Below are 18,929 nucleotides of genomic sequence, written 5' to 3'. Positions count from 1 at the left end.
AATGGGCGTAAGTTTGGGTAAACTCTGGGAGTTGGTGATGGACAGGGAGGCTTGGCGTGCTGTGATTCATGGGGTCACAAAGAGTCGGACATGACTGAGTGACTGAACTGAACTGAACTGATGTCTTATTAGTCTTAAGAATTAAGTTGCTACTTGGAATATATTTAACAAACTACATGACAGGCTTCTGAGCAGAGGCTGCCAGGATCTTCTCTTCTGCCTTACCTAAGTTAATGTTTGTGAAATTTAGCCTAGTTCTATAGACTTGAGTCAGTTGAATATTTTCCAAAGGGTCACTTGAATATGTTCTTTATTACTCCTCTGACCAATTTGAGCTTGCATCTTCTTTTATGCTTAAACTCTAACTGAAAAATAAATTTCCACAGTGCCAAGTCATTCATTTGGTCATTGGCTTTGGTTAACAGGTAGTTCGGTTTCTCAGTAGTTTTGCCGCAATAGTTCACTTTGTTTATGGCATTAGCAAAACAATGTTCTCAGAGAAATGATCAAAATGTGTGTGTGCTGTTAAAGAAGTTTAAGTTTAAGGACCTTGGATCTTTCACCTGTAAAATGGCATAATAATGCCCCTCTTCACAGGACTGATGAAAGTATTAAATGAAAAGCACAGTGGATAGAATAAATAACTAACCATTTCAGTTTTATCTTCGTTCTCACTTAACCAATAAATTAAACAATTATATTTCAACTTAAGGAGCAATTAACAGTTTTTGAAAACATTTCATTCACATAGATAATCATAAACCTTCACTGGTACTGTTAGTATTTGAAATTTCTAAGGGATTTTCTTGGAGAAGGCAATGGCAACCCACTCCAGTACTCTTGCCTGGAAAATCCTATGGATGGAGGAGCCTGGTAGGCTGCAGTCCATGGGGTCGCAAAGAGTTGGACACGACTGAGTGACTTCACTTTCACTTTTCACTTTCATGCATTGGAGAAGGAAATGGCAACCCACTCCAGTTCTTGCCTGGAGAATCTCAGGGACGGGGGAGCCTGGTGGGCTGTCGTCTATGGGATCGCACAGAGTCGGACACGACTGAAGCAACTTAGCAGCAGCAGCAGCAAGGGATTTTCTTAATAGGAATGCTTAATTAGTACTATTAAGTATAAAATAATCAGAAGTGATTAAAATACATAATACTATCATTCTGTATAAAGTACAGTTGAAGTATAGACACCAAATCTTCCCAGGATTATGAAGAACTGAATAGGAAAGTGGAGGTTTACATATGGCCACATGTGGGGTCAAATGAAGATAAAGGATAACACTTTACATGTAGATGGTTTGTCTAGAGTCACACTGAAGACTGAAACAGTTAGTTTTTTATTCTATTCACCCTGCTTCTCAGAGAAACTTCATCTCCCAGGTAGAAAGAACCCTTTCCAGAAGTCATTTAGTATCAAAGGAAAACCCTATTGTTCCAATATAAGTACCCGGGGTGATAAGAAAGCTGATCATGTCAAGTCATTATTTTTCAACAAAATATATAGTTGCATCATGGTCTGATTAGATTTGTCACTTACGTGAGACTGATCAGATAAAGAAACTCTTGAATAGGTACAGGGAAAATTGAGGTCATCCTTGTAGGTTTGCTTTGGAAAGAAAAGCTCCATTTAAACATGAACTATTATATGCTTTTCATAAGAAGCATAGATACATGTGCGTGCGTGCTTAGTCGCTCAGTCATATCCAATTCTTTGTGACCCTTTGGACAGTAGCCCGCTAGGTTCCTCAGTCCATGGGATTCTCCAGGCAAGAATAATGGAGTGGGTTGCCATGCTCTCCTCCAGAGGATCTTTCCGACCCAGAGACTGAACCTGCGTCTCTGTATCTCCTGTACTGCAGGAGGATTCTTTCCCACTAAACCATTGGGGAAGTACCATGTGGATACACACTGGCATCCAAAAATCGATGTGCTATAATTTTAGAAATTAGGATATGCAACTACATAAAATAGAGTCTACTAACACACCATGAGCTTGTCCCTGGCTTCCACCTAAAGCCAAATTGTTTCACCTTTGCTAAAGTTGGAAGATATGACTTTCAATCTGGTTCTTTATCCATCCAATATTACATATTATTATCTATGAGGTTTTTCAGCAAGTTTCTTTCTAGTATTCTTATCCTATTCTCTTTCTATATTTTTTAGGTTTGGGGGCCATACTGCAGAGCTAGTGGTATCTTAGTCCTTCAACTAGGGATGAATGAACCTGGGCCCTGGCAGTCAAAGTGCTGAATCGAAACCACTGGACTGCCAGGAAATTTCCTGTTCTCTTTATAATTGCAGTGTGGCTCTTTTAAACTCTCCCCCATATTCTCAAGCTGCCCCATCCTCTTTCCTCTAGTTATCAATGGCTATATTTTCTTTTTTTACTGAAGTACAGTTGATTTAGAATGTTGTACCAATCTCTGCTATACAGCAAAGTGAGTCAGTTATAGACATATACTCTTTTTTATAGTTGTCTACTTGCATGAAAAAGTAGATATCATAAACCATCAATTCTCTAAACATTTCGCCCATCCATCTCCAAATTTGTATTTCCTCTTTTCACTTTTTTTCATTGTGCTAAAGAATGCAGTACTTGTCTGCACTACTTTTCCAGGGTTAGCCCCTTCACTTGAGCTCATGATCTTACTTTTGGCAGCAGCTACAACTCCATACTTACCCCTTGTGTCCCTCAGCTTACCTGTTCTGAATTAAAACAATAAATTCCCTTGAACTCAATTCTCTCTCAAGCAACTTTAATTCTCTTTTCCCTTTTAACTTACTAACCTTTTAAAGAGATGCTTGCACTTGCTGATATCTCCACTTTCAATTCAACCCTCCACTAACTCTATTCTTCTATTTCTACTACCCCACCAAGATGCTTCTATTTCTACTACCCCTAGATGCTTCTATTTCTACTACCCCACTAAGATGCTTCTTCCAGTGGTCCTCCCAAACTTAGCCACTGCAAAGAGTAACTGGTTCTTCGAATTTCTCCTGATCCTCTGCAGTGTTGCTTCTGCTCTCTGTCCTTTTTCTTTGACTGTTGCCTTGTTCCTCCTATATCTCCAGCCCCACTGTGTAAAAGTCAAATTCCTTATGCTGTCTACTTTCTACCCTGTCCCTATGTCAACATCATTGTTCATTTACAAGTTTGGGGTCAAAACTTCAGCATTCTCTTTGGTTCTCCTTGCCCACTGGTTGTCTGCACACACACACACACACACACACACACAGACACACACACGCACATGAGTGCGCGCACGCACACACACGCGCACACACACACACATGCAGCCTCCTGCCTCTGGATTAAACTGTCATCCCACCCCAACTCCTTTGCGGGCACATACACACACACAGCTTTGCCCACTGGTTGTCTACACACACACACACATGCACACACACGCACCCCTTGCCTCTGGATTAACTGTCATCCCACCTCAACTCCCTTGACCTGGCCCTCCATCGTATTAAGCCTGTTTTGTTTCTATGAATTTTAACATGAACGATTTCCCTGTAATCACTTCACTTTACTCAATCACTCAACAATAGAGTAATCAGAAGCAATAAAAACAAGAATGGGATCACGTGACCCTAGCTAAACACCTCTGTGATTGTATTCCAGTCTTTCTCTCTTGCCACGTTTTCCTACCCACACCAATCAAACTGTCATTCTTTAACTGAGCCATGATTCTCCTTGCCCCACATTATCCAAATGTTGCCCTCTTGGCCTGGCTTTCCCTGGTTGGCAAACTCTGCTTCTCTTCTCCTTTTCTCTTGTAGTTTTGTAAATGCCTCAAAGATAGTGCTTCTCACATTTTATGACAAAAGTCTAAACTATCAGCCCTCCTGCCCTGCCTCTTCTACCCCATGCAGACTGGAAGCTATGAATACACCTAGTTGCTCAGTATTTTTATTACGTGTGAATGAATAAACGACCATCTTAAATTTCAGACCTAAGAAAACAAGACAAAACAGAAATAGGACCAATGGGAAAAGGAAGTTGTTTTGTAATAAAGAAGAGTGGACACCATCAATACAATGAATTAATGACGAATATGTACTAACTGGGCCTCCCAGATGGCTCAGTGGTAAAAGAATCTGCCTGCCAATACAGGAGATGCTGGTTTAATCCCTGGGTTGGGAAGATCCTCTGGAGGAGGAAATGGCAACCCTCTGCAGTATTCTTACCTGAAGAATCCTATGGACAGAGAAGCCTGGTGGTCTACAGTCTATGGCATTGAAAAGAGCAGGACACGACTAAGCACGCAGGCACTCGTGCATGCATGTGAGTGTGAAGGAACAGCTGAACAAGGAAGTCTAAATCTCTAGCAGGCAATGAGGTGTTATAGTTCTGGAGCTCAACTGAGGTCTCAGGGCCAGAGATACTGAGCAGTAAGTCATCTGATGAAAGCTGATAGCTGAACATATATATTAAAGAATTTTCCAAAGCAGAGGGAAAAGGGATCTCCGCATCTATATGTTGGAGATAATATGTTAAGGGGTGATAAGCAGAATCAGTGAAGAAGAGGGCTCTGAGCAGGAGGGAAGAGAGCACACAACAGTGATGGGAGCTAGATTAAATGCACCTTGTGCATTTAAAGGAAATCACCTTTCCTCTGATAACTGGCACCATGACTTTACTTTATGGGTGATTGATAAACATTATTTGAATTGGGATGATTTTCAGAGGTCAATATGAATTCAAGGTACATTTCAGAATATTAAGGCAACACAACATGTAAGGTATACAGCAAGTAGATGTGGATCTTGGAGTGGGGTTGGAAGAACGTGGGGAGATGTAATTATGGAAGAAGTTTCACTGCCAAAAAAGCAGATTAAAAAGGACAGTAATTGGGTAGTTTTTGAAAGATGGTGGAGACAGGTGCACAGAGGTAGGTAATGACATACTTTTACCTGTAGCCTGCGAGGACAACAATTAGGACTTAAAAAATGTTTTTTCACTAATTATTTGACATAAAACCTGTCATTTCATAACATTATTAGCTATTTGAGATTAAGAACCCTGTCTTAGAGTTTTCTTTTATCTCCTGTAACTGTCAAACAAAGACAGTGACACAATGGGAATTTTGTAATTCAGAACCTGAATCAAGGTGATTGTACTTTAGTTGCTCATTCCTAGGGAGAAGAGAGTATCATCATTTTATAAATATTAATAAATGGCAACCAAGAGCCATTTCATTTCTAGAATCTCATGTAGACCTATTGGGATAACCTAACGACCTGTTAGAATACCAAGAATAACACTAGACATTCAGGGACCCCATACATTCTCCTAAGATGCACCGCAACCTATCCTGAGCTTTTGAGATGGTGCCGTGAGAAGATGCTATTGTTACTGGACGGATGTATATGCAGAAGAGGAAACTGGACATTAACTCTACACAGAGGCAGAGTGATCTTAAATGACACAAAGGTACTGAGTAAGAGTCAGGTCCTATTTAGAAGCCTCCAGAAACTAGAAAACTAAAGAACACTAGAGTAAACAGGACTGGAATGTGCTGAGAAAATGAGCTAATGATGGTATGTGATCTGTAAACCAGCTTATCTGTTTTAATTACTTTCCAAGCTGTGCCATGTCTTAAACGATATTCAAGCCTGTCCAGTGTTTTCTCTACTTGCCTCCAGTGATTAATATTCCAAAAATGGCTTAATTTAGGCAACCCTCCACAAAGATCTCTCAAATAAGCCAGCAAACCAGTGCTAAAATCTGTGTGGTACATCAATGAAGATGCATTCAAAGAGACATACATGCTAATATCATGCGGACTTGCAAACTGAGTTTAAAGCTTTTCAAAATATTCAGAAAGATTCACATGGTTAGGTAGCTAAATCTCAGCCAGGTCCTATATGACTATAAGCTAACGTTGTCAGTGTAAATGCCTCCATTAAAAATTTAATTTTCACTTTTCCCAGACAATGTATTCTCTAGGAAAAATAAATGTCCTATCAAGAGTGAGAGCATATACAAATTCAATCTACTGTTTATCTTCAGTTTATACAATTTTGCCCATCATCCTTTTTAAATTAGAGAATGATGCAGTTGAGCAAACATCATTGGTTTTATCAACTCGAGAGAGATATTTACTTGGTTTCCTCTAAGAGTTTCCTTGTCACTTTGCTCAGCCTCATACTTACATGTCACTGGCAATGGAGGAGTTCCGGGACATGGACTTTGGCGAGAGGTCATAATCACTGTCGGAGCGGTACAGGAAGGACTCCCGACGCTGACTGTGGACAAAATTTGCTTGGAGAATCAGCCCAGATCCCGGGCTGGTCATGGGATCCAAGGGACTCCGCCCCGAAGATGTGCCATTATCCACATCGAAACTGTAAACAAGGAAGAAAAGGATGACATTGCTGTGAATTGCAAGCTGATGTTTTAATAAAGGGAGATTTCATTTTAGGAAGTAACAATAGGAGACCTAGCAGCTGATTCCTTTTGTTAAAAAAAATTATAGTACCAGAATACACAAAAGAAAAATAACACACTGACTTCATACACTTGCCTTCCCAAGCTTTTGAGTATTTCTGCTAACTGACCAGATATACAATACATAGATTTCTCTGAACACAATCTCAGTTAAAAAGGAGCCATTCTGCAAAGACTGGTTCTCCTTAGAAGTCCTTTTATATAGTAATTTACTAAATATTTGGGTTCAATTCAACAAGTGCTCATGACATGTCTAATATGCTTGTTTCCCCAAAGCTGAGCTTCTCCAGAGTAGCTTCTCCATTCCTACCAACATCTATCGAATCACAAATTTCTGTTGTAGCCACTTCCCTCCATCCACACTGCCAATATATTAAGTTCAAGATTCCATCAACTCTCACTTATATTATTATAAGAGTTTTAAAAGTAGTCTCTTGAATCCACTTTTCACCCTGTATGACTCTCCTTAAAATGTAAACCTGACTATGTAATTCATCAGCTAGAAATCTTTCAGTAGCTCACTGTTCTCAGAATAAAGGTCACATTCCTTGGCTAAACTGACAGAGTCATGGGCATCTGTCCTCAAGGACAATGAGCCCTTTTCCCAACCTTGACGTGCAACACTCTCCCATCGAGCAGTTCACGTTCCCGTCATACTCAACCACCGCCTCAAGCAGTTCACGTTCCCTTCATACTCAACCACAGCCTCCCTGTCTCAGGGTCTCACTACCTAACCTTCTTCTCCCCAGTTCCTTGGCACTACACTTTCTTGCCTAACCATTATTCGTCCTTGATGACTTAGCCTCCACCGGAAATACTGACTTGATACCCCAGAGCTTCATGAGATGCCCTTCCTCTGCACCCCCAAGACTCATTCCTACTCCCTACTGGTGGCGTTTATAAGGAGCTGGAAATAATTACCATGCGATCTCCATTCCTAGACTGTGAGCTGAGAATGAAGATTCTAGGTTTTCTAAGTACTCACATGGCACTTCAGAAAAGTGGTTTGAACTAGTGATCAAATGAATGAAGGCACGATGCTCGGCAATATATAGAGTCTGGCGAGAAAAGAACTACAGATGCCATTCTTGATATCACATACTTTATAACCGAGATAAACTTTCTACAGAGTTTTTCTAGTCAAGCATCAACCAGTATTAAAATGAAGTCAAGTGCTCGCTTCGGCAGCACATATACTAAAATTGGAACGATACAGAGAAGATTAGCATGGCCCCTGCGCAAGGATGACACGCAAATTCGTGAAGCGTTCCATATTTTTACATTTCTCCAAAGAAGACATACGGATGGCTAACAAACACATGAAAAGATGCTCAACATCACTCATTATCAGAGAAATGCAAATCAAAACCACAATGAGGTACCACTTCACACCAGTCAGAATGGCTGCGATCCAAAAATCTGCAACCAATAAATGCTGGAGAGGGTGTGGAGAAAAGGGAACCCTCCTACACTGTTGGTGGGAATGCAAACTAGTACAGCCACTATGGAGAACAGTGTGGAGATTCCTTAAAAAACTGCAAATAGAACTACCTTATGACCCAGCAATCCCACTGCTGGGCATACACACCGAGGAAACCAGAATTGAAAGAGACACATGTACCCCAATGTTCATCGCAGCACTGTTTATAATAGCCAGGACATGGAAACAACCTAGATGTCCATCAGCAGATGAATGGATAAGAAAGCTTTGGTACATGTACACAATGGAGTATTACTCAGCCATTAAAAAGAATTCATTTGAATCAGTTCTGATGAGATGGATGAAACTGGAGCCGATTATACAGAGTGAAGTAAGCCAGAAAGAAAAACACCAATACAGTATACTAACACATATATATGGAATTTAGAAAGAAGGCAATGACGACCCTGTATGCAAGACAGGAAAAAAGACACAGCTGTGTATAACGGACTTTTGGACTCAGAGGGAGAGGGAGAGGGTGGGATGATTTGGGAGAATGGCATTCTATCATGTATACTATCATGTAAGAATTGAATCGCCAGTCTATGTCTGACGCAGGATACAGCATGCTTGGGGCTGGTGCATGGGGATGACCCACAGAGATGTTATGGGGAGGGAGGTGGGAGGGGCGTTTATGTTTGGGAACACATGTAAGAATTAAAGATTTTAAAATTAAAAAAAGAAAAAAAATAAGAAATAAAATAAAATGAAGTCAACTCTTGTGTGTTCCTATAAGAAGAGGATGTTAGCTCACGACAGCCCAGCCAGTATGTGGTTTAAAAACTTGTTAAATGAGTAAATGAATGAACGAATTCAAGCTCAGTTGTTATCAATGTTTTCCCCATTAGAATCTTTATCTAAACTATCAACTAGCTAGTTTTTAAATATTCTTTTGCTCCTGGAGTGATTAATAATTGTATTATGACCCAAAGACTGAAGGCCAAAGTGGAAGAATTATCCAGATACTTGATGTTTCATGAATCACCTATGATTCTATGACCAAATGAGAACACTGACTCTAAATCAATCTGTCTAGTAGAAAGCACACACACACACACAAACACACACACACAGAGGAAAAACTCAAAATCTAGCTTAGCCAGTCACAAACACGTTTTTCAATTCAAAATTTTCTTAGACTTTTCTCACTTTACAGATGCATTTATTTGGTCCTTAAAGGACACTGAGAGATTATCTACTTGAACAGATTCATTTCAAAGACGAGGATACCAGCTCCTAGAAAGGTTAATTGACCAAAGTTACCAAGCTAACTTCCCTGGTGGCTCAGAGGTTAAAGTGTCTGCCTGGAATGTTCAATCCCTGGGTCAGGAAGATCCCCTGGAAAAGGAAATGGCAACCCACTCCAGTACTCTTGCCTGGAGAATCCCATAGAGGGAGGAGCCTGGTAGGCTACAGTCCATGGGGTCACAAAGAGTCGGACACGACTGAGCGAGAAACTATTACTACCAAGCTAACTGGATTATCTACTAGTCCTGAAGTTCTCCCAGCTATAATGCATAATCGTATAAACCACAAATGTGTGTTAGCAATGAAAAGAAAGTGAAAGTCGCTCAGTCCAACTCTTCGCGACCCCATGGAATAGGCCATGGAATTCTCCAGGCCAGAATACTGGAGTGGGTAGCTTATCTGTTCTCCAGGAGATCTTCCCAACCCAGGAATCGAACCCGGGTCTCCTTCACTGCATGCGGATTTTTCACCAGCTGAACTACTAGGGAAGTCCTAGGTGACACCCCAAAATGGACATCTGTTGCACATGGACAGACACTTCACACATCTGGGATTTTGGCAATCCTGAGGAAGGCCAGAGGGAAAGGGTTTCTAATTATTAAAGAGACTTATACCAGATCTCTGGCACGTTCTTCTTGGATAAGCTTAACTCAACAAGCATTTATTAAATACCTACCATGAGCACACTGAGTTACAAAAATAAAGGCAATGCGATTAATCCAGGCAGGGATATCTAAGAAATCTTCAGAGAAGAATGGTATTTAAAGAGGGATTTTGAAGGCATTCAGTATACAGTTGAAAGATATAAAAGATCCCTGCTTCGGGAGAGGATAAAGGGTAATTTCTGCTCTAAGGAGATAGTCATGGCAGCTCTTCAGCATGAGGAGGTTTTAATGTGAACATATTAAGCACATGTTTACGCTGATTTCCCTTCAATATAAAAATGTGCTTACTGTTTTAAAAAATAAAAGATAAGTACCCTTTTCACACCATGCAGAAACAGAAGTATAAGAGCTATCGGAGCATGGTTTGTGGTTCAGTTTTTCTCAGTTCACCTGAGGAAATACCAATATTACTCCCAAATCAGTAATTTGTATTATTATTATGTTTTCAATTAAATCAAGAAAGTCTTAATTAAAAAAAATTTCTCCACTATCAGTTTGGTAACAAATACTGCTAAGTATCTTTAAAATTTTAACCTTTTTTTACAGTTATATTACCTATTAACACCAAACATTTATTAATAGGTCATGAAACACTTGATACAGGATAGTTCATGGGCTTTGACAGTTTTCTTGGCAGGTTGTAGTATAACAATTTGTCCACTGGAGGGAGATCATTTTCTTAAGGAAAATCTATTATAAATACACGTAAAAGTCAAAACTATTTATTTCTTAAAGATTTATGAAAACAACCTTTTAAATATTATTTTAAAAATCTCTTATAGGTCCATAGGAAGTGATTACCAAATATTGATAAAAACACATTAGCCTAAGAAATATTATTAGCTTTACAGATTGATGCTGCTAAGTCCCCTCAGTCGTGTCCGACTCTGTGCCACCCCAGAGACAGCAGCCCACCAGGCTCCGCTGTCCCTGGGATTCTCCAGGCAAGAATACTGGAGTGGGTTGCCATTTCGTTCTCCAGTGCATGGAAGTGAAAAGATAAAGTGAAGTTGCTCAGCTGTGTCCAACTCTTCGCAACCCCATGGACTGTAGCCCACCAGGCCCCTCCGTTCATGGGATTTTCCAGGCAAGCATACTGGAGTGGGTTGCCACTGCATTCTCCATTTACAGATTAAAAATGACCTAAAAATGATCACTGTTAGTAGGTATTCACTCTTACTTTTTTAAAAATGAGCTCTTTTGTAAATATTAGAACTGAGGATCTTCTCCTGGAAGAGATTAGGTTGAAAACACAAGGCAGTAATTCATTCAGTGGATAGCAAATTAACGGAGACTTTATTTAGGCTGAAAATATGGATGATTTCAAATAAGCTATTCATTTTTGAAATGTAACTTTATAAACAATGTCATGGTATTATTCATAAAACAAGTAGGAGATGAGGGGTAACCCTAACCTTAGATGTTGGTACCAAAGAGGTCAGTTGTGAATTTGCCAAACACATTCTTGGCAAACACTTTAATATAATGAATCCTCCTCTGACTCACTGCCAACTAGATGGAGTCCAAGGATAAGACTGGACTGCAAGGAGATCCAACCAGCCCATCCTAAAGGAAATCAGTCCTGAATAGTCATTGGAAGGACTGTGCTGAAGCTGAAACTCCAATAGTTTGGCCACCTGATGCGAAGAACTGATTCATTGAAAAGACTCTGATGCTGGGAAAGATTGAGGGCAGAAGGAGAAGGGGATGACAGAGGATGAGATGGTTAGATGCCATCAGCGACTCAATGGACATGAGTTTGGGTAAACTCTGGAGTTGGTGATGGACAGGGAGGCCTGGCGAGCTGTGGTTCATGGTGTTGCAAAGAGTCAGACATGACTGAGTGACTGAACTGAACTGAAGGATAAGATTAGCAGAAGTTTGGGAAAGTAAGTACAGAGGTAGGGAGAGTGAGAATATCTGAGTATAATGACGATGGTGAGAATAATAATCACAATGATGATAATAAAACATCTAGAACACTCTAGGAATTGTGCTGTGTGTTATATATATGGTATCTCATTAAATCCCCACAGTAACCCTTTGAAATAGGCACTATATTTTTCATTTGACCAATGAGGAATCTCTGTCACAAAGAACTGACTCTATGTTAAGTGACACATTCAAGGCCGTACAGTTTGTAAGTGGGTTTTAAACTCAAGCTTTCTGATTTCAGGTGCTGGGAGAATGGCCCTATGTTTATGTCTCTATTGCAAAGCCTCCTGTTATTTGTTACAAAAATAGAAAAAAAAAAACTCTTAGTTTCCTAACTTCGACAGAATTTCAAATGTTAACTCATTGAAAGTAACATTCTGATCAATTTATGGATCAAGCATGCCAAGGCTAATTCTGGGGCTTGGTCTTTATAACCCTCAGTTTTGGAATTCGCAAGATCCCTATTTTTCCAGTTATGAACACAATGGTAAGGTGCGAAAGAGTCTCTGTTATAACCCCTGTGGTAGGTTTCTTTCCAGAGTCTGAGGACTCATTTGGAACAGGGAGGGTTGGTGAGTCTGCAGCAGATAGAGGGGTGGTAAAGAGTTGTGGCCCTGCCAGCCTGCTGCAGTTAGAACTGCTGAAGGCTGTGTGCACTGGGCACAACTCATGACCATTCACTCCACTCAGGACCCTTTCTGTGGAACCTGCCAACAACAACAACAAAAAACCCCAAAGAGAATACAAGCAAACTGACCAACCAACCAAACTGCTCCCCAGCTTTCTACATTGTTGTGAATCAGCACAATTACTGGACTACATGTCCTGAGCCACCTTCCATTTGGCCTCCTTCACTATTCCCACACTTTGAGTTTCCTGACTTTGCAATCATCGGTCCACTTGGGGCCATTTCTCTTTTTTTTTTTTGCCTTATTTTAGACCCTGCTCCCCTGTTTTATGCATTTTGCATCTCTTCTTGGCCATAATGTGAAGTCTCTCCTGAATCATGGTTCTGCTGTTTTCATGGATGAACAGCTCATCTCATGTTGCCTGGCCATCAGGATCTTATACTCGACACTGATCCCCAGCATGGAGCTGGATGGAAGTGAGACTCATGAAGAGTCCAGTGGGGCCGCTTCAGGGAGCCCCAAAGTAAAGATGTCCCATTACCAAAGCATCTCTGAAGAGCTCCAACAGGGAAGACCCTGGAGAGAACCCAGTAGCTGCTGAATGCTGGAGGGAACCCTAAAAGCCTCCACCCATGCCAGAAACATCCCAGAGCTGCTTCTGTCACTTTGTATTAACAACAAGGTTGCACTGATAACAGAGATCTTCCCACTGGGAGGTGGGGAGATAACCAAAAATATTCTAGGACATTCACTTGGGAATTAGAAAGCAAAGCAAAGCAAATTTCAGTCACTCAGTCGTGTCTGACCCTTTGTGACCCCATGAACCACAGCATACCAGGCCTCCCTGTCCATCACCAACTCCCAGAGTCCACCCAAAACCATGTCCATTGAGTTGGTGATGCCATCTAACCATCTTATCCTCTGTCGTCCCCCTCTCCTCCTGCCTTCAATCTTTCCCAGCATCAGGGTCTTCTCAAATAAGTCAGCTCTTTGCATCAGGTAGCCAAAATATTGGAGTTTCCATTTCAACATCAGTCCTTCCAATGAACACCCAGGACTGATCTCCTTTAAGATGGACTGGTTGGATCTCCTTGCAGTCCAAGGGACTCTCAAGAGTCTTCTCCAACACCACAGTTCAAAAGCGTCAATTCTTCTGCACTCAGCTTTCTTTATAGTCCAACTCTCACAACCATACATGACCACTGGAAAAACCATAGCCTGACTAGACGGACCTTTGTTGACGAAGTAATGTCTCTGCTTTTTAATATGTTGTCTCAGTTAGAAAACATGGTCTAAATTTCAAATCATGGTTCTACCACTTTTCTAGTTGTATGCTCTTAGGCAGTTACTGTACTAAGCCTCCCTTTCCTGATAAGGACAATTATAGTATCTAGTTTCAGGGCCCTATGTAATGTTTAGAAAGCATTTAGCACACTGCCTGGCAGCTAGCACTTCCCAATATATAGGATCTATTGTTACTCAATTGTTATTACTCTTTTGCTTTGAGGGTGACTTTCCATCCAGATTGTTCCTGAGCATGCTGCCTGGGGAAGAACCTACTGGGGAGCGTGGGGTAGGGGAGAGAGGGAACTGAGGGCTGGAATCGACCTTGGCAGTCAATGCGGTGACAGGTGCTGGAGCCAGACTGCTCTCACAACTTGAGCCGCTTTTACAGCTTAGCTGTGTGTCTCCACCCCACTCTGTAATTCCAGTGTGATAACATCCGGGGAGAGGGTGGAGACTGTTGATTTTTCTCTAGATATTCCTCACTGAAGAAAAAGAACAATTTCCTGCTAGGAACGTGGAAGGCGTGGAAATCCCAACATCCTGGGTGGGGCTCCAGGCAAAAAGAATAAGCAGGAACAGTCCTTCAGATACGAGGCCACTGGGTGTAGCTTGGTACCTATACTTGCTGCACAATTACACTGCTGTTTACTTCCCTATAGCTGACTCTTTTGCATATGGTAGCCCATGCCGTTGGCTGTACGACGGAACCCATTTTGGTGCTTTACCATTCAGGATGAGGGGGCTGATTTGCCCCCAAGCTTAATGAAATGTAAGCAGAGTTGGATAATTAGTTAAAATTTTTTTTTTCTCTCTATAATAAGTGTTTTACCCACTGTTATCAATACTACAAGGCTATGAAACCTGTTTCTAACCAACACCAGTGATATTTTCCATTCAGGTATTTCTTGCAGATCGAATACCTTCTCTAGAGTAAAGAAAATACTGCTTCTTCCAATTCCCAACCTTAATATTTACTTTGCTAGGGTTATCTATAGAGATGAGATTGTAGAAAACGGCATTTTACCAAGAGGTGCATGAATGGCGATTTTCCTCAAATCAATCCCAAAACTCCATTTCAAATTTGCATAGGACATCATGAGAGCGCCTAGTGTTCAGGACATTAGTAAATTAGAAAGTAAGTGACACTGTGCATGTTACCTTGCACAATATGTATATTTGCATGAAGGATGTGTAATTTTACCCTTTGTTTTCACAGATCATTTTTTATAAACAAAAGCCTGACACAAAGGGGAAAGCTGCACGCTTCTTTATGGGTAAAAATACCAGATGATCTCAGGGAACACAATATTTGTTTCTGACATGCCCATGACACTCCTGAGTCGCAGAGACCAACAGAGAGAGTCAAGTTGAAAATGATGGCGTGAGTTTAATGTTTGGGTTAGAGGCCAAAAGGGACAAGCTGGACTTGCTTTGTAAGTTTTTGCCAAACAGGATGGCAAAAGGTCGATTTTTCTAAAATGTTCAATCTAAAATTTAAAAAGCTCAAACTCAGAATTATTTTACTTGAGGTTTACAGATGATTTTTTTTAATTATTGAAGTATAGTTGATTTATGATGCTGTGTTACTTTCTACTGTACAGCAAAGTGATGCAGTTATACATATAAATCTATACATTTTTAAATATTCTTTTTCATTATAGTTTACCATGGCATACCACATATAGTACTCTGTGCTATACAGTAAGAGCCGTTGTTTTTCCATTCTATAGATAAAGGTTTACATTTATTAACCCCAACCTCCCACTCCATCCCTCCCTCAAACCACTCCCTCTCCACAGCAACCACCAGTCTACTTTCTGTGTCTATGACTCTGTTTCATAGATGCTAAGTCGCTTCAGTCATGTCCGGCTCTTTATGACTCTACAGACTGTAGGCCGCTAGGCTCCTCTGTCTGTGGGATTCTCTAGGCAGGAATACTGGAGTGGGTTGCCATGCTCTCCTCCAGGGGATCTTCCTGACCCAGAGATCAGACCTGCATCTCATGTCTCCTGCACTGGCAGGCAGGTTCTTTATTACTAGCACCACCCGGGAAGCCCCTGTTTCATAGATAGGCTCATTTAAATTTGTGGCATATTTTAGAATCCACATATAAGTGATATCATATGGTATTTGTCTTTGTGACTTTTTTCACTTAGTAGGATAATCTCAGCCTCTTCTATCCCTGGTTGTTCCTTGAACACATGTGAGCACTCCCTGCCCAGAGCCTTGGCATCAGCCAGAATATTCTTGACCCAGGTACCAGTCCAACGCCACCTGCATGATGAGATATTCCCAGACTACTCTACCGAAAATTGCCACTCTAATCTAGCCTTTCCTAGACTCCTAGTGAGAGAAACTCTTGTATGTTGTTGAAGGAAATGCTCATTAGTATGGTCACTATGGAAAGCAGTACGGAGGTTCCTTAAGAAATTAATAGAACTACCATATGAATCAGCAATTCCAATTTCGGGTACACAATATCCAAAGGAAATAAAACCACTGTCTTGAAGAGGTATGTTCACTGTAGCACTATTTACAATAGTCAAGATATGGAAACAGCCTAAGAGTCCAATGACTAATGAATAGACAAATACACACACATATATGGAATGAATATTATTCAACTATAAAAAAGAGAAACAAATTCTGCTGCTTATAATAACTTGGATGAATTTTGTGGGCAATCACAGTAAGTTAATAGGTCAGAAAGAGAAAGACAAATACTGTATAATCGGATTTATATGCATAATCCAAAAGAAGCCCACAGACAACAGAGAATAGATCAGTGGTTGTTGGGGGTCGGGAGAAGGGGGTAAGAGAAGTGGGTAATGGTGGTTAAAGGGTAGAAACTTTCAGTAGTAAGATGGATAAGTTCAGGGATATAATGTACAACACTGCAACTATAGTTAATACAGCACAGAATTTGAAAATTGCTAAGAGTATATTTTTAAAGTTTTCACCACACACACAGCTGTCACTATTTGAGGTGATGAATGTGTTAAAACCTTTTTGTGGTCATCATTTTGCAATATATACAATACAGAATCACTACTTGTACACCTTAAACTTACATAATGTCATGTCAATGATATCTCAATAAAGCTATGAAAAAATAAAGCGGCCATATAAAAAAAATAGGATTTGCCACCATTGAATAGAATCTGTCTTGAACATCTTCCTGTCTGCCCTCCAGTCAGCCATGGAATCAGGGGTAGGAACCTGGTTTCATGGCACTTTGAGAGTCTGTTTTGAGAAAAGTAATGCCCCTCCAAGTTCTTACTTTTGCAAATTTTACAAAATCTATAACTATGTGGTTATTAAGCCTTTCTTCTAGAATTTAGAATGGAGCCCAGCCAGTGAAGGGCTCTAAGCTTGATCTTCATTAGTTTCCCTGGGCATCTGAGGCCATAACAGAATGGGAAAGGACAGGGAAACAATGGAATGACTGAAAATGGGAACGTGGCATCGTATTTTTTTCCTAAAAGATATATTATTATTAAGGCTAATTTTTTTCCTAATTCTTTTTTTTTCTTTCTTTTTTTTTGATAGCCAAAAAGTTTCCAAAGCGTACCCATACTTTTTATAACTTTGCTTATACGCTATGCTCCTTCTTCCAGGTGAGTGATCCCACGCAGGATGCTAGAATCACTTTGAATGTCTGAGAAGGATCTTTTTTAAACCATATGTCTCTACAGAGATCATGATTTTCTCTTTGAGAAGTGGACTTTAAAACGTGGTTCTCAATCTCATTTCTGGCTATTCACATATTTAGACTTATTAAGAATTAATTTTCAAATGGCTTAATTGGATGAATAATAATGATCAAATATTAATAGGTCCTTTGTGAAAGTATCATTAAATATCATATATTAAGTAGATTAAATGTCTAGATAAGTCTATAATAACTGAAAACAAAAACTGTAATATTTCTACCAAAATTGCCTTTAAAAATATAATGCAAATCTGACTCTTTGCCACTATTGAATATGGAAATTTATACACCATGTTTTTCTCTGAGTCTGGACTCTCCCTCAAACAGGTCAGGAAACAATTAACCAAGCCATACTATTAAATCTATTTTGGAGAAGTGATATCACTCAGTTTCCAACCTCAATGATCCAAACAGATGGGTTTTTCCACTTTAATGAAAGTGGAAGAGAACCGGGAAGGGCTTCAGAGAGCCGTGTGGCCTGAATTAGATACCATTTCTTCAATGTCACCATGGTAGAGCAATTGTAAGAATGTTCTGATGGTTATACATGATCAGTGCTTTCACAATTCTTTACAATATATCACAGAGAATAAAGACACAGAGTAAATGCCCACACCAAACAGCCTATGATTCACTGTGCTATGAACCTACTGATATTTGCTTTCCTTTGTGATTTCTTATATGAGGTGAATCATATGAGCTTGCAAATGATCCTTCAAATGTTTTAAGACATTGGCATGGACTACCAAACAGCTGTGGGACTGATCCACTCCAACAATGATTTTGAAGAGTAAAGATATATATATTTTTTATATTTCCTTGAAATGGTTTTATAATCCTGACTAAAGACAACACAACGCTGGAAAAACATAGAATTCAACAATCAAGGCCGTGAATATAGCAAATTATGCTCGCCACCTGGCAAATTCCAGTCTCTGCTTGTTCCTAGGCAGACAAGAAGTCCTCATTCCCACGCTTCTGCAATTAGATTTGGTCATGTAAGGGACAGATATGACCAGAAATCTCACATGCCACTTCCAGGACTGGCTCAGAATTCCTCCTGAGTGCCTGGCTATGGGCTGGTCTTTCTGCTTCTCTTAGTCGGATGCTGAAGGTTCTGCAGCGACACAGGATGGCAGGAACACAAATGAAAGGATCCTGGTCCCCAGATGACAGCAAGGAAGAGAGCTGCCCTGTTTTCCTACACACCACCCTAGATAGTTAGTTGGTGAAAAATGAACTGACTTAAAAAAAAAAAAGGCACCCCATTGAGGCCCAAGTAAAACTCTGCCTCTTTAAATTCTACTGTATTCATACTTGGTTGAGATTTTTCTCTTTAACATTTCTTGGTTGTGCTTATTTTCATGAAGACATTTCTTATCATCTAGTGCTAAAGAAGTGTTGGAGAATGCGTTCATAGCCATTACACACAGCGGCGGCTGTTCTGTAAAGAGGGAAGGTATGGCTCTGTTTTGCATTGATGGAAATCAGGAAAGCTAGGGAGGACCAGT

General features: G+C 40.3%; 1 protein-coding gene and 1 non-coding gene across 5 annotated transcripts in view; one reads left to right on the top strand and one right to left on the bottom strand.

The window, feature by feature from the left end:
- The window catches only part of PDE4D (phosphodiesterase 4D), a 972,033-nt gene that overhangs the window by 222,184 nt on the left and 730,920 nt on the right, over positions 1–18,929 (bottom strand). For all 4 annotated transcript variants that reach the window (XM_068990575.1, XM_068990576.1, XM_068990577.1 and 1 more), the window contains exon 2: positions 6,168–6,359. In XM_068990575.1, the coding sequence (XP_068846676.1) occupies positions 6,168–6,359 (192 nt within the window). The remainder of the gene's footprint in view (positions 1–6,167; positions 6,360–18,929) is intronic.
- On the top strand, positions 7,635–7,741 carry LOC138094746 (U6 spliceosomal RNA). The gene has a single exon (XR_011146261.1). It is a non-coding gene; the product is annotated as a U6 spliceosomal RNA (small nuclear RNA).

Source organism: Capricornis sumatraensis, chromosome 18 (assembly GCF_032405125.1).
Source record: "Capricornis sumatraensis isolate serow.1 chromosome 18, serow.2, whole genome shotgun sequence".
Taxonomy (NCBI): Eukaryota; Metazoa; Chordata; class Mammalia; order Artiodactyla; family Bovidae; genus Capricornis; species Capricornis sumatraensis.
This window is presented reverse-complemented; position numbering and strand designations above follow the sequence as displayed.